We start from the raw sequence: 16613 nt of genomic DNA, 5'->3' as shown, positions 1-16613 counted from the left end.
ATGACAATCTCTTCAGTGTAGCACACACTGTTTTACATAACCTGGATCTATTTTCATTTCTAGCATCATGTCCTATTCACTTCCCCAACAGACTCCCATCTCCTACTCCCTTTCCCCTTAAACTGATATCAAACCATTTGTAATTCTTATCTCCAAACTTTTTTTTTGTTTTTTTGGCTGGGTCTGGGTTTGAACCCGCCACCTTTGGCATATGGAACTGGTGCCCTACTCTTTTGAGTCACAGGCGCTGCTCTTATCTCCAAACTTTTATATATGCTATTCTTTCTACCCAGAACATTCCTTCCCCTCCTCCCACAATCTTCTTTGCCTGGCTAATTAGACTTACTCAGTCGTAAAGACTAATCTGACAGTGAACCATACACAACCTCTAACCCTTCTTCATGTTCCCAAATAACATGATATGCTGCATTAAAATTCTAAAGATTCAGGAGGCCAAAGCAGGAAAACTGCTTGAGGCCAGGAGTTTGGAGGCTTGCTTGGACAACATTGTGAGACCCATTCTACAAAAAATTCTTTTCTAAAAGTTAGCCAGGGCTGATTGTGGTGGCTTACACCTGTAATCCTAGCACTCTGGGAGGCTGAGGAAGAAGGATCACTTGAGTTCCGAGTTCAAAATCAGCCTGAGCAAGAGAGAAATCCCATCTGTACTAAAAATAGAAAAATTAGCTGGGTATCATGGTGGACACCTGTAGTTCCAGCTACTTGGGAGGCTAAATCAGGACAATGGCTTGAACTTTGGCAGTGGTGTGAACTAGACGAACTAGACTAATGCCATGGCACTCTAGCCTAGGCAACAGAATAAGACCGTGTTTCAGAAAAAAAAAAATTAAAAATTAGCTAGGAGCAATTGCTCTCACCTGTAGTCGCAGTTACCTGGGAGGCTGAGGCAAAGGATTGCTTGTACCCAGGAGTTCAAGCTGCAGTGAGCTATGATCGCATCACCACATTTCACGCTGGGCGACAGAGCAAGATTCTAGCTCTTAAAAAGGAAGGAAAAAAATGCAGACTAGAAATTCTTTTAAAACTACAAAATTCTATACAGAGGTGGCCAAAACATAGGCTATATTTTGTAAATATTTTATAAAATTTTGTAATGAATATTTTGTAAATAAAGGTACATTTAGCTAGAATTTACCATTTTCCCTATGCATGGCAACTTTATGGGTGATCTCTGGGACACCCAGAATGTAGTACTACATTCTTATTCACAATGTCTGGCACATAGTAGGTGCCCAAAAAACATTTACTGAACAAGTATCTCTAAGTACACACTGGGGCTTGAAAGAATACTTTTAGGGTTCATATTTAAAAACCCATTAATTAATGTTGAGGTTATTGTCATGAAGTTCTGCCAGAAATTAAATTTACCCTGGGGAAGTTCCAATATAGATCCATGTACTGCATTTTAGATTCAGGTGGATCATGTTCTAATGGCATTCCAGTGTAATTTAAAGATATAAAGCACTATAGTATTAAACCTACAATGAGTAATCAAGAAACAAATATAATCTGAAGCATTTCCCACATATGAGAGAAGTGAATTACATTAAAGTTACAGAATTAAAGTATATGAAAACAATGTCAAACCTTGAGCTTAGCCTTAAAATGAAATGCCTTTGTATGGAGTACCTTTTAACACAAATAATATGTATATACTCATCCCAGCCATATTTGTTCATCCTCTGTACATGCATTCTACTTCATATAAACCTTTTAGCTCTTATTTCATTGTACTAGAAATATCTGTTTACACGGCTCTATCTCTAATAGCCTCAGGCTCTTTGAAGGTAAATCACCATTCATTTTTGTATCTCAGAGCTTAGTAGCAAATAGATTCCTAAAGGTTTGTTAAAAGATGGGAGTGCCTAGAGCTCAGTGGCTAGGGTGCCAGCCACGAACACTGGACCTGGATGGTTCGAATCCAGCCTGGGCCTGCCAAACAACAATGACAACTACAACAAAAAAATAGCCAGATGTGATGGGCACCTGTAGTCCCAGCTACTTGGGAAGCTGAGACAAGAGAATCGCTTAAGCCCAAGTTTGAGGTTGCTGTGCACTGTGACGCCAGGGCACTCTACCCAGGACGACATAGTGAGATTCTGTCTCAAAAAAAAAAAAAAAAAAGATGGAAGTAGTATTTTTATGTCTATAAGTAATCCTGCAAATAATTTCATGAAAGAAAATTAAGTTTGGATGTTAGGTAACTTGGCTGAGGTCACAGAGCAGATAGGTTACTAAAATCTGAATTCAAATCTAGATCTTCAGTCAATAAATTCTATACTTTTTCTACTACCTCATAATTAACACAAGTAACTAGAAGTTGTACAAGAGCTAAATCCTATGGCTTGGCACCTGTAGCACAGTGGTTATGGTGCCAGCCACATATGCCAAGGGTGCCAGGTTCGAACCCAGCCCAGGCCAACTAAACAACTACAACAAAAAAAATAGCCAGGTGTTGTGGCGGGCACCTGTAGTCCCAGTTACTTTAGAGGCTGAGGCAAGAGAATCACTTAAACCCAAAAGTTGGAGGTTGCTGTGAGCTGTGACGCCCCAGCACTCTACCTATCAAGGGTGACATAGTGAGACTCTGTCTAAAAAAAAAAAAAAAAGTCTTATTTTTTATTTATTTTTTTAAAAAGTCTTATAGTAGTTTTATATAGATAAAAAGCAACAACTCAACCATAAAAATAAATCACAAAAAACTACAAAAGTGAGTGTCCTTTAAAAAATAAGAGCTTTGACATTGGGCAGCGCCTGTGGCTCAGTGAGTGGGGCGCCGGCCCCATATACGGAGGGTGGCGGGTTCAAACCCAGCCCTGGCCAAACTGTAACAAAAAAATAGCCGGGCGTTGTGGCGGGCGCCTATAGTCCCAGCTACTCGGGAGGCTGAGGCAGGAGAATCGCCTAAGCCCAGGAGTTGGAGGTTGCTGTGAGCTGTGGGATGCCACAGCACTCTACTGAGGGCGATAAAGTGAAACTCTGTCTCTACAAAAAAAAAAAAAGAGCTTTGACATTTATAGATGCTCTTTTCTTCCATCTATAAATATATGAAATTGCCATACAAAGTTAATTAATACTACTACAATCTCAACAAAATATGCTATAGATATTGAAGAGAAGATGTTACCTTGTACTTCTTTATCATGATACTCTTTCAGTTTTGTCCAAAGTTCCTTAAAGTCATTAGATACATCTGTAGAACTAGGGCTTCCACAACTGCCTCCAGAGGTGTTCATCTTGCTGAATAATACACTCCACACTTCTATATGCTCAGTATTTTCTGTTACATTCTATAGGTAGGAAGTTGTCTTTGGACGGCTGAAATACCTGAAATGACAGAATGTTAACATAAACGAATTTGGCATTTATCTGTATGTAATTTGGAGTCAGGATGAAACACAAGCCCTGCCGTTCTCACAGCTCTCCTTCTTTCTCTACCATTAATCATTTTGTGAATTTGGAAAGAGATGGCAAACAATGAGGAAAGATGATTATGATGAGAAAAGCCCTGATTTCAGTGATTTGGCCTTTTATTTTATTTTTTTTTATTGTTAAATCATAGCTGTGTACATTAGTGATTTGGCCTTTTAATAAGGTAAATTTTCTCTTACTCCTCCATGAAAGGAGTAATTACCTAAATTACGTAAAACTGAAAGGATTCAGATGTTGAAAGGTTCATAATTATTCACAGTCAGAATTGACTTACCATTATAAAATAATTTGTTGCTCTTTTAACTTTTAAATTGATGTGGAATACAAAACCACACTGAACCAAAAACTGAAAAACATTCTGAAATATTCTTTACTTACCAAGCACTCACAGATATATACACAATTACATATATTATAAAAAAGCAAGACGAATTAACAATTGATGTATTAACACGGACGATGATCTGTGCAACTTTCCAAGAACAAGAGAAGTCAGTAAGTTATAGACACACTTAAGATCTGTGAATACAGGAACAGCTTCTATTTAGAGGTACAAAACAATGAGAGTACAGCTACTTTATGCCTCTCTCAGAAGAAAGGTGAATGCTTAAGTTTATTACTTATATAACCCTTCAAGGAAGTAACAGGCTATTAAGAAATTCAAGTGGATTAATAAATATTTTAATATGTATTCTTAAAGTGAAACCATTAATTAGCTACTATTCAAAAGGTACAATGATTAGCAAGTCTTTTTTTTTTTTTTTTGTAGAGACAGAGTCTCACTGTACCGCCCTCGGGTAGAGTGCCTTGGCGTCACACGGCTCACAGCAACCTCTAACTCTTGGGCTTACGCGATTCTCTTGCCTCAGCCTCCGGAGCAGCTGGGACTACAGGCGCCCGCCACAACGCCTGGCTATTTTTTTGTTGCAGTTTGGCAGGGGCCGGGTTTGAAACCGCCACCCTCGGCATATGGGGCCGGCGCCCTACTCACTGAGCCACAGGCGCCGCCTGATTAGCAAGTCTTATTAAACCTTACATCTGGCTCCTTAGCCAATGCTGCAACATTGCTAACAAGTACCTAAGCTGATTTAATATCTCTTGTTAATCATTTCTTGGCATCTCTGACGAAGGGGCTAAACAATGATACATCTAAAAGAAGCAAAATGATGTGTGAAGCCACTTGGTAAACTGTAAATCACTACAGAAATACATACTCATTTTTATTAAGCTTTTCAAAAATTGCAATTAGACCATTAGACTTAAAAAAGTAATCAGCAAAAACTGAACGTGTGCTGGACTTTAGACATTAGGGAATTACTGTTAATTTTGTTAAGTGTGATAATGATGTGGCCAATTTTATTTTTTAAGTTTTTTTATTTTTATTTTTTGTTGTTGCAGTTTGGCCAGGGCCAGGTCCAAACTCGCCACCCTCGGTATATGGGGCCAGCACCCACTCACTGAGCCACAGGCACCACCCTGGCCAATTTTTTTTTGAAGGCCTTATCTGTCAAAGAGATATCTACTGAGATATTCACAAGTAAACTGACATATTCTCTGGGATTTCTTGAAAATACCTAAAACAAAGAAAAAGGGGGCACTGGGGTTGGGAGATGAAACAGTAAGGGCTGAACTTTGACAATTATTGAAGCTAGGTGATGGGTAGGTATAGGTGGGGCTTCATAATTCTAGTGTCTCTCTCTTAGGTACATTCCATAAGAAAATTTTTATTTTTTTGAGACAGAGTCTCACTATGTCCCACCCTCAGTAGAGTGCTGTTGTGTCACAAATCACAGCAACCTTAAACTCTTGAGCTTAACTGATTCTCTTGCCTCAGCCTCCCAAGCAGCTGAGACTACAAGTACCCACCATAACACCTGGCCCCGGGCTGGGTTCAAACCCACTAGTTCTTGTGTATGTGGCTGGTGCCCTAGTGGCTACAAGCGCTGAGCCCACAAGTAAGTTTTTAAAAGCAGTACTGCTAGCACCCTGGGAGGCCAAGGCAGCAGACTGCTTCAGCTCAGGTGTTCCAGACCAGCCTGAGCAAGAGCAAGACCCCGTCACTACTAAAAATAGAAAAATTGGGCCAGGTGCAGTGGCTCACACAGGTAATCCCAGTACTTGGGATGCCGAGGTGCATGGATTGCCTGAGCTCACAGGTTGGAGACCAGCCTGAGCCAGAGTGAGACCCCCGTCTCTACAAAATAGCCTGGCATTATGGTGGGCACCTGTAGTCCTAGCTACTTGGGAGGCTGAGGCAAGAGAACTGCTTAAGTCCAGGAGTTTGAGGTTGGTTGCTGTGAGCTATGATGCCACAGCGCTCTACCGAGGGTGACAAAGTGAGACTCCGTCTCAAAAAAATAAAATAAAAATAGGAAAAACTAGTGGTAGTTGCACAGGCCTGTAGTCCCAGCTGCTACAGAGGGTGAGGTAAGAGGACTGCTCAAGTCCAAGAGCTTGAGGTTGCTGTGAGCTAAGACGCCCAACACTCTACCCAGGGCGAGAGTGAGACTCTGCCCCACAAAATAAAAAATAAATGAAATAAATCAGTACAGTTTTGTTCCCAAAGAGGCTTGTATTCTACTGCTTTTTAATCCTAAAAGATGATCAATGGGTCTATATAATTGTCAATAAAAGTCACCATTTAAGGATTGTGTTGTTCTATATTTATTATTTTACTTAATCTTCAGAACAACCCCGTAAGACAGCTACGATTTTTAATTTCATTTTGCCGTTGGAGAAACACATAATAAATGACTTGTCCAAGGTTACACAGCTGGAACTCAGCTGTCAGGGCTGGGACTCAAATCACGAGCAGTTAACTACAAAAATACTTCTCTATAGCAAAAAGCAAAGAAAGCGAGGACTAATTATTTCCATTACGCAAAAAATTCAAAATGAAGGTTTTAATTACTTTAGTAAATAATTTAAAAATCGCACAATAAATTAGTGTAAAACCAACAGTGTACAATAAGCATCCTTTAAGAAAAGTAACTGTCATCAAAGGTAGTTTAAACAACCAAGAGATTTTTTTCTAACCACATAAAAACCCCTTAGCGGTATTCAACTTGCAAATTCTGGCTCACAAAATCCTTTCCACCCATCCTGCACACCCAGCACTTCCCGTTGGCATCTCTCCTTGGCATTGAACCGCTATTCGCTGCGTCTTAAGGTCTCAGAAACGTACATCTTGCCCAGCAAATTGCATTCTGGGCTCAAAGACCTGTAGTTAAGTAAATATATTTCTGTACGTCCCTCCGCGGTGTAGGCCACCACAACGAAGGTGCTTAATAAAATATTTACTGTCCCACCACTGGTGCAGTCACACCGGTATGCCAAGAGGGACGCCTTGAGTTACACAGGCGACCCAAACAAACTGTAAAGGGCCTGTGCACAGTTTACAAGCAGAGCAGAGGGGCAAAGCCGCTCACGCCCGGGCCCCTCCCCCGCAGCCTCTCCCCGGGGCCGCGCAGGCGTCGCGTACCGGTCCGGGGCCGGGCTGCGGGGAAGCCCCCAAAGCTAACAAAGTGGCCTGCGCAGGGAGCGCGCGTGCGGCGCATGCGCGGGGCGGGCTCGGTGCTGAGAGGCGCTTCCGCAGCGCGCGCGCGGGAGTCCAAAGAGCAGTCGGCAGCGCGAGCGCGTCCTCCGGCTGGTCTGGCCGCACCGAGTGTAGCCTGTGCCCAGCCTCATCCCTCAGACTCAGCCCTAGAGCCGAGCGGCCATCCTCACCCAGGACCCAAAGTCCTCGGCTAAACGTGCAGCTCCAGACCGGAAGTAGCCGCTGCGACCCAGCGCCCCGGGTAGGGAGTTAGGAGAGTCCTCTTACTTACGGCTACCAGGATTCCCTCGAGATTCGTCAGAGGTCCACAAGGGAAGCGGGAACCCCGTGGAGAGGGGAAGGGACGGCTGCTCGCTTCTCTCCTCTTTGCCCTTCTCCCTTACCGGCGTGCCAGACGCGCGCGGGAAAGCCGGCCCTCTGGGCAGCCCGCGCTATAAGGCCGGGGGCTGCCGGCGGGGCTCGGAGACGACCAGCCCCGCCCCGCCGCGGGCTTGAGCGACGTCACGCGGGAGTTCCCGTTGCGTCACGCCCCTCAGGCCCCTGCCGGGGAGCGGGTCTGTGGTGCTGCCCTGAGCAGCCGGCGGGCGGGAGAGCGCGGCGCAGCCTCCGCGCGGCCGGAAGGGCCCGGAGTCTGACTGCCGCCCCCGAGTCCCTGACGCGCGCCGGGGAGCATGGAGGCCGTGGTGTTACGTGAAAATTATCTTAACGATGAGTCTGACTTCAGCGGTTTGCCAAGAAGGCATGTGTATTTGACCTGTACCGAAATGAGTTCAAATGAGCTGATTTGGGATGGATACGGATCAGTCTAATAGAGATTTTGACCTGGTAGGTGTTACCTAGTGATGTGACCGGACGGGACTGGATGGTGACACCGTATATCAAAACGATGTTTACGTTGTTGGGGTTAGTTAGACGGAACGTTTCTGGCAAACCTGAAATGACAGGGAATTTGAAGCAACCAGCCTTATTCGTTGGGACAACATGCTTTTAGGTAGAGCCAAAAAAAAAAAAAAAAAAAGCACAAATTCCTGTAGCTGTTTAGTGACATTCAGAGAGTGTATGTTCCTATTTGTCTCGATTTGTAAGAGAATCGTTTTTAGAGCCCTGGAAATTATACAACTGAACACAGTGGAAGAGACTAGATCACAGTATCTTTTAAACCGGTCCAGTACTTTTGTGTAATCATTCCTACACCTGGGAGAAGGACAAGGAGTAATATTGTAAACGGAAAAGTGCTTAGAAAATACACAAAGTGTAAAGGTAATTTTTCCACCTGTCTCAGATTTTAAGGGATGAACGAATATACTTTGCTACTTGGGATTGGACTTAACGTGTTTTTGTACTACTGTTCTACCACGGCTGTAGGAGAGTTGGTATAATGAAGAGGGCTGATGAACCTTCATTATTCTGTTAGAGCAACTTTTCGTAAGCCAATTTTACAAGACTTAACTCATAATATTTTCAAAAAAGAATAGGTCAGAAAATGTGCTATTTCCTGTACAACACAGGATACATGATTGACAGAGCGAGGCTTGCATAGTGATGATAGAAATGGAAAGAACTTGTGATCAATTTGTTATTTAACAGCATTTTGAAAGAACAGTGTACTTGTGGTCCAGAGAAGACCTGTCTGAACAGAATAACCTAACCTGTTCCTAGGACTTCTGCCCATGGCCATCAATCTAATCCGTTTATACAAGTTATAATTTAAAGATTCATCCCTGATACTTTCTTCTTTCTTTTTTTTTTTTTTTTTTTTTTGTAGAGACAGAGTCTCACTGTACCGCCCTTGGGTAGAGTGCCGTGGCGTCACACGGCTCACAGCAACCTCTAACTCTTGGGCTTACGCGGATACTTTCTTCTTTCTTAACTCTCAAATCCAATCCATACAAAGTCCTGTCAGTTTTACTTACAAAATGCCTTTTATTAAATCAATCCCCTTCATTCCATCACTCCTTCTATAATCCAAGATACCATTATTTTACCTATTCTACTGTTAGTCTTTCCATATCCACTCAATCACTTACCCTACTTAAACCTTTGTCTTCACTGGTGTTCAGAAAATTTTTGAGCATGTATTCCCAATTCATATGTATAATTTATACACATATGTTGCTGAAAAATGATACATAGTCTCTAATGAGTAAGTTGTAGACTCTGAAGTCTGATCTCCTAGGTTTTCTTTTTCTTTTTCTTTCTTTTTTTTTTGAGACATAGTCTCAAAAGTCTCATAGTCTCACTATGTTGCCCTGGGTAGACTGCTGTGATGTCCATAGCTCACAGCAACCTAAACTCTTAGGCTTAAGCGGTTCTCAAGCCTCAGACTCCCAAGTAGCTGGGACTACAGGCACCCACCACAACACCTGGCTATTTTTTGGTTGTAGTTGTCATAGTTGTTTGGCAGGCCTGGGCTGGATTTGAACCTGCCAGCTCTGGTGTACGATGCTGGTGCCGTAGCCGCTGAGCTACAGGCACGGAGCCAACCTCCTAGGTTTTATTCCTGCTTTAATACTTCCTGCCTGAATGGCCTTGGACTGGTTGCTTTAATCTCTGTCTCATTTTTTCTACTTGTAAAATGAGGATAATAGTAGTATCAACCTCAAAGGGTATGAAGATTATACTGCTTAGTCAAGTATTCAGATACATAATACCCACAAAATCTAGCTGTTATTAGTACTTCTGAGGTAATAGACTATGAATATTATAACACATTTTTTAAAACTTGTTAAAGGATGAGAATAAATTACAATAAAATTTAGTATCTTCTCCTCCCACCTTTAATTGTGTCCACTTTGACACCACTTCTCTAAGCTTTAGGTACTGTGATCTTCGTAAAAAATGTCACTCTCATGCTTAAACTCCTTCAGTGGCTTCCTGTTACTCTGTGAAGAAAGACAGACCCTTTGAGTTGCCTTTGCTACCTCTACAGCTTTATTTCCAAATATTTTCTCTCCTCTGGGCTCACTGGCCTTTTAATGTCTCCTAGGTCATTGCATGCTGTTGCTTCTGCCTGAAATTTTTCACCAAACAGTTGCCTATATGTATACACTAATCATCTTTTTAACTTATTTCAATAGTTTCTTTCTATTAGATCCTCTTACAACACCATGTACCTCCCCATCTTACAGTTTTTACCATTTTAGTTAAAAATCCTGTCTCCCCACTGAGTAAGTTTTTTTTTTTTGTTTGTTTTGTTTTTTGAGACAGAGTCTTACTTTATCACCCTTGGTAGAGTGCTGTGGCTGTTACACCTCACAGCAACCTCCAACTCCTGGGCTTAGGCAATTCTCTTGCCTCAGCCTCCCAAGTACCTGGGATTACAGGCACCTGCCACAGTGCCTGGCTATTTTTTGTTGCAGTTTGGTCCCCACCCACTGAGCCACAGGCGAGCCCTACACTAAGTTTTATAGGGTCAAAAACTGTCTTGCTTTATCTCCAGCAACTAAAATAAAGCCTGCCACAGAGAATTTTGTGGATAAGTAAATTGGGCATCCCTTGATGATTTCTTTTTTTATTTAAGTGGAAACTTTTGCTACATTCAAAACTCTTAGATTTTTAAATATGCTTTATATCGGTCACTTTAACAATGGAAATGGTAGGCATACTCATAGATATCTTCCCCTGGTAAGGAACTCTAAGACCCATGTGGAATAAATTTCCAAGTCCCAAAGATATGCTGAGAAAACATCTTTAACATAGAAGCAGTTATTTTGAACTGGGTTTCTCATATTTTATGGTTTAGAACAGTACCTCTCAAACTTTTTCAGTTTCAGCATATTTAGAAAATGAATACTTGTATTATATAGTGCAATTCAGTTTTAGCATCTTTAGAAAGTGAACGCTTGTATTACCTATTGCAATGAAAAGATGAAGCTGCTTCTGTCTAGAGGCAATAGAATTTGGGACGCCAGCCACCTTGGGCTCAGTGCTGCCTCCGCCAGGATTGTAATTTTAATGTCCCAGCATATTTAAAAACCACTGGAGTCTCCAGTCTACAGATGCTCCTTTTAAAAATTATGTGGGTGGCACCTGTGGCTCAGGGAGTAGGGCTCCCGCCCCATATACCGAGGATGGCAGTTTCAAACCTGACCCCGGCCAAACTACACAACAACAAAAAAAAAGTAGCTGGGTATTGTGGTGGGCACCTGTAGTCCCAGATACTCAGGAGGCTGAGGCAAGAGAATCGCCTAAGCCCAAGAGCTGGAGGTTGTTGTGAGTTGTGACCTCACAGCACTCTACCGAGGGTGACAAAGTGAGACTCTGTCTCTAAAAAATAAAAATTGTGTAGTAGGAGTATAAAAACATTGGGATTCTTAAAATCATCTAACTCAAGCCATTTTACAAATGAAATTCTGTTGATTCTACAATCTGTGCTTGTACATTAGAGTAGCTGAGTGTTTTGAAGGGGAAAATCACAATAAGTTAGATGGATATTACTAAAATTATACAGTTTCAAAACTCATGCAAGGCATCTGTTAATCCTTATAACAGCCTTTGTTCAGCTCCTTTTATTCATTTATCTGTTGTAAGACCAAACCTTTATATTTTCAATCCTCAGGCCCCTCTGTAAGGTATTATCACTCCCAGCAGACACCCTAGCCTCCTGATTAAATAAGACAATTGAGCTCAACAAGTGTGATTTTCCTAAACTTCCCTTATGCCATTTTGCAGTTAAAAATACAACCTATGTCTAGTTGCTTTTCACCACCTTCTTTGCATCCACCCTCGTCCAAGCCTCCCTTTGTTTTTTCATTTTTTAAATCAATTTCTTTTTCCACTCTTCGCTTCCCTACAGTATATATCAAATGGCAGTCAGAATCGCCCTTTAAAATCTGTCAGAGCCCGTGGCGCCTGTGGCTCAGTCAGTAGGACGCCGGCCTCATATACCCAGGGTGGCAGGTTCAAACCCAGCCCCAGCTTAACTGCAAAAAATAAATAAATAAAATCTGTCAGAGCATCATACTCCTGCTCAAAACATTTCAGGGTCTTCTCTTCATGTTAGAATAAGTTCCAGTACAAAAGACTTAATAAAAAATAAAAAAAAGAATAAGTTCCAAACTCCTTTTCCATATAGTCAGGACAAGTCAATCTCTGCGGGGGAACTTGTAGCCTGATTTCAAGATTGTTCTTTTGTAAGCACCAGTGAGGCAAGAAAAGCTTCATTTTTCTCTGTTGCACCTTTAGGATTGTTCTGTAAAATCTGGATTCAGTTAAAATGCTGCATTTAAGGACCTTGAAGACCACTCGTTCCCAACCCTTCAGTGGCTTTCTATTTCCTAAAAGGTTAAAATTCAATTCCTTTAAAATGTCATGGAAACCCCTTTTTTGCCTTTTAGCCTTGCACACTCTGTCACACACCTCACTCTTCCCCTCTGTCAGGGGGAAACTTGCTTGTATCCTTCCCTTTGCTGTTTCTTTGACTTGGCTCAATGCTTTTGTCTTGGCATTATCTTCATCCCCACCTTTACACTTCACCTTTCTACTTCAGCTCAGGTAGCACCTCTTTCCGGAGAGTAACTTAACATCTGTCTTCACCCTTACTTTCTACTCCATTCCACCAATGATCCTCATCAATCTCCCAAACCTCTCAATATATATCTTTGTCACTGCGCTTACTGTATTGCGCTAAGCAATACGGTAATTGCTTTCATGTTTTGTTTTTTTTTTTTTTTTTTGGCCAGGGCTGGGTTTGAACCCACCACCTCCAGCATATGGGGCTGGTGCCTTACTCGCTTTCATGTTTTTATCTGCAACTGGACTGTGGGCTCCTTGATGTCAGAGACTGTCATTTCTTTATTCTCACCTTCCCTAGTTCTTAGTAGAGTCTTAGCACAGTGCTATGTCACAGAGCCACATAAACATTTAAAAGTTTCTGGTAACCACACTTAAAGAAGTAAAAATCAACAGGTGAAATTAACATATTTTATTTAACCCAATTTATCTAGCATATTATTTGAACATATAACCAATATTAAAAGTAATGAGATTTTTAACACTCTTTTTCTTCTAAGTCTTTGAAATCTTATATGTATTTTACCTTTATAGCACATCTCACTTTGGGCCAGTCACATCATTTCAAGTGCTTGAGGCCACATGTGACTGGTGACTGTTGTATTGGACAGCATGGGCCCAACATATATAGATAGTCATCTAATAAGCAAATGAGATTATGTGATTTACTTAAAGACCCAGGATGGAGTTGGCCCTGGGACATGGCTGGCTGATTCTTAGCCTAATGCTATTTCTGCTATTTGTGCTGGGCTTTTCCCATCTCTTTTTCACTCCTCATACAATCTCACCCTCATATTCTGTGTTGAGGACTTATATCTACAGTCACAGAAGTAAGTGATTAAATCTTAATACTTACAGTGCCTCTAACATGAACTAGTACTTTCCTTTCCATACTAATACTGGTAAACAAGTGAGCTATACACCTGCAGTCAGAACTGTTTTAAGAACAAGACAGAATGCTATTTGAGACACAAGAGGGAGAAGTTTTAAGATAAAAAGAAAATTATGTTAACTGTCAAAATTGTGCAAACTTAAGTGAACATTTGATTTAATTTAAAAAAATTGTTTACAGTAATTAGTTAAGTGTTTGTGAGTGGAAATATACGTCAATTAGTGATCTCGCACCAAGTGCCAGAATGTTTTATGATTTGAGATGATGGTGCCAAGATTCTAGTTAGGTTGAGCAGTTTTATAATTTTGTTTTGAAAGATATATTTAACATTCATGGAGGATGTCAGTAGCACACTTTTCTGTTTTGACAATATCTTAGATGTTCATTTAAGTGCTTATAATGGACATAAAAGATGCATTGCTTTCCAATTAGTAAGATTAGCCTCATGTAGTATGGCCAACTTCCAACTTATATAAAGAAACTTTATTTATTTTTATCTTTACCATAGCTACACTGGGCTTAAACCTTCTTTATTCCCCTTATTAAACTATTAAAGTAGTTTTTGTTTGTTTTTATTTTTAATTAATTTATTTATTTAGAGACAGAGTCCTTTTTCCCTCAGGCTAGCATGTTACTACCTCATAGCTCACAGCAACCTCAAACTCCTGGACTCAAGCAGTTCTCTTGTCTCAGCCTCCTGAGTAGCTGGGACTACATTTGGGTACCACCACATCCAGCTAGGTTAGAGATGGAGTGTCACTCTTGCTAAGGCTGATCTTGAACTCCTGAGCTGAAGCAATTCACCCACCTTGGCCTCCCAGAGTACTGGCATTACAGGTATGAGCCACTATACCTGGCCCTTTGTTTGTTTTTAAACATTCACTTCATTTCTTTTTTTTTTTTTTTTTTTTTGTAGAGATAGAGTCTTACTTTGTGGCCCTCGGTAGAGTGCCGTGGCCTCACACAGCTCACAGCAACCTCCAACTCCTGGGCTTAAGCGATTCTCTTGCCTCAGCCTCCCGAGTAGCTGGGACTACAGGCGCCCGCCACAACGCCCGGCTATTTTTTGGTTGCAGTTTGGCCGGGGCCGGGTTTGAACCCGTCACCCTCGGTATATGGCGCCTTACCGACTGAGCCACAGGCGCCGCCCAACATTCACTTCATTTCTTATCAGTAATGAGCAAAGTTTTACCCAAAGTTTTTGCTCACTTTAGGAATGCTATGTTTGATAAAGAAGGTAATACAGTATACTCATAGTTGCCCAGGTTTAAATTATAATTGGCTGATGAAGAATGTTATTGACCTGTTATTGGCAATATGAATTATTGTCAATGAAAAAGGGTATCTATTTCTTCCTTATCATTTACTTACAATGCAGTGGCTATTTGGGCAGTATGTCATGTCTATGTATATTGGTTTATGAAGCCTAGGAATTGTGTTAGATGGTTAGTCTGTAGGCCTTTTCTCTAACACTGGTATTTTCTTAAAAAGTTTTCTTTCTTTCAGGTAAAACATGCATACATAATTTACCATCACTATCATTTTTAATTGTACAGATCAGGGGTAACAAATACACTTATATGTATTTTTTGTCCTTCCTCTTCCCCTCCCAACTCTTCCAGCCTCTGGTAACCAATAATGTAGGCTCCATTTTCATGACATCCACTTTTAGTTCTCTCATATGGGAAAAAAACGTGTAATATTGGGCAGTGCCTGTGGCTCAAGGAGTAGTATTCCAGTCCTATATGCTGAGGGTGGTGGGTTCAAACCCAGCCCCGGCCAAATAAATAAATAAATAAATAAATAAAATATATACATATATAATATTTTTATTTCTATGCTTGGCTTATTTCACTCAACATAATTGGCCTCTAGTTCCATCCTTTTTGCTGCAAATTTCATTCTTTTTTATGACTGAATAATATTCCACTGGAACCCTGGCAATTTTAAGAACCTCAGTACTTAGCTACTGAAGAGATGATAAAATAACTTAAGAAGAAGGATCACTTAGACTGTAGAGTAGAAAAGTTTATTTTCTTTTGGGAATATTGAAAAACTAATTTTTAGGCTCAGCATCTGTAGCTCAGAGAATAAGGCGCCAGCCACATACACTGGAGCTGGAGGTTCAAACCCAGCCCAGGCCTGCCAAACAACGACAGCTACAACCCCCGCACCCCAAAATAGCCAGGCATTGTGGCAGGCGCCTGTAGTCCCAGCTACTTGGGAGGCTGAGGCAAGAGAATCACTTAAGCCCAAAAGTTAGAGGTTCCTGTGAGCTGTGACACTACGGCAATCTACTGAGGGTGACATAGTGAGTTTCTGTCTCAAAAAAAAAAAAAAGAAAAAGAAAAACTAATTTTTATTCAGTAAATAAAATGCCGTACTACATTGTCCTATGTACATATGTGTAATGCAACCATGATACAACCTGTGGGAATATTTATTTACAGTAATATAAATGGAAAATATTATGAAGGACTAACTGTAGGAACAAGTCACTGCCATTTGGAATCAATTAAAGCATTCCTTGATAGATTCACAAGAGCAAACACGTTTAATATTCATTTCTTTGTTCACTTAAAAAAATAATGAATCATGTCTTGAAGTGTGATTTTTTTCATCCATGAATTGATGAATTTATTTAGTGCTGGAAAATAGTTGTGATCTTTAATATACTTATGCCTCACAAATTACAGATGCATCTTTAAGCATACTGTATGACTGTTTTTTTTTTCAGTTTTTCTCTGTTTTAATGATGCTTGAGAAAAATAGATTTGTTTCAGAGACTGGCTTTTTGCTGTTCCTAATCCATATGTTAGTCTAAGGTTAAGGAAATAGGTACTTTTCCAAAGATAAATTAAGAAATGTTTCAAGGTCAAAATTCAGTTCTTAGAGGAGAGACTGAATTTAAGCTGGTACTTTTTCAGTTTTAATTAAGTTATTATCAGAAGTATTAAAAAATTTTAGTGAAATTATGTTTTGTTTCACTTCACACTCTTGGTGGCAATTTGTGTTTGTGATACTAAGGTTGAAATGGACAAGCTTCCTGGAATCTGGTAGACCTAGTAGTAAGGTGACCATAGGCCCTAGCTTGCCAGCCGCAGTCCTGGTTAATGCCTGTTGTTCTAGCTTAACTATTAATAGGGCTCCCTTTTATGCTCAAAAATGTCCTGCTTTGGGTGATAAATCATATAGTCAGAA

General features: G+C 40.8%; 1 protein-coding gene across 3 annotated transcripts in view; it reads right to left on the bottom strand.

Annotated features, from left to right (window-relative positions):
* The window catches only part of RBBP8 (RB binding protein 8, endonuclease), a 129330-nt gene that overhangs the window by 101295 nt on the left and 11422 nt on the right, over window positions 1–16613 (bottom strand). For 2 of the 3 annotated variants that reach the window (XM_053571583.1, XM_053571585.1), the window contains exons 1-2: window positions 7281–7474; window positions 3149–3348 (exon numbers count right to left, since the gene is read on the bottom strand). In XM_053571583.1, coding sequence (XP_053427558.1) covers window positions 3149–3257 — 109 coding nt within the window. In that variant the 5' untranslated portion in view covers window positions 3258–3348; window positions 7281–7474. Of the gene's footprint in view, window positions 1–3148; window positions 3349–7280; window positions 7475–16613 lie in introns of those variants that run through there. The other variant, XM_053571584.1, reaches the window with a different exon arrangement.

This window comes from Nycticebus coucang, chromosome 19, assembly GCF_027406575.1.
Source record: "Nycticebus coucang isolate mNycCou1 chromosome 19, mNycCou1.pri, whole genome shotgun sequence".
Classification (NCBI taxonomy): Eukaryota; Metazoa; Chordata; class Mammalia; order Primates; family Lorisidae; genus Nycticebus; species Nycticebus coucang.
The sequence above is the reverse complement of the archived record's forward strand: the minus strand, read 5'-3'. Positions and strand labels throughout refer to the sequence as shown.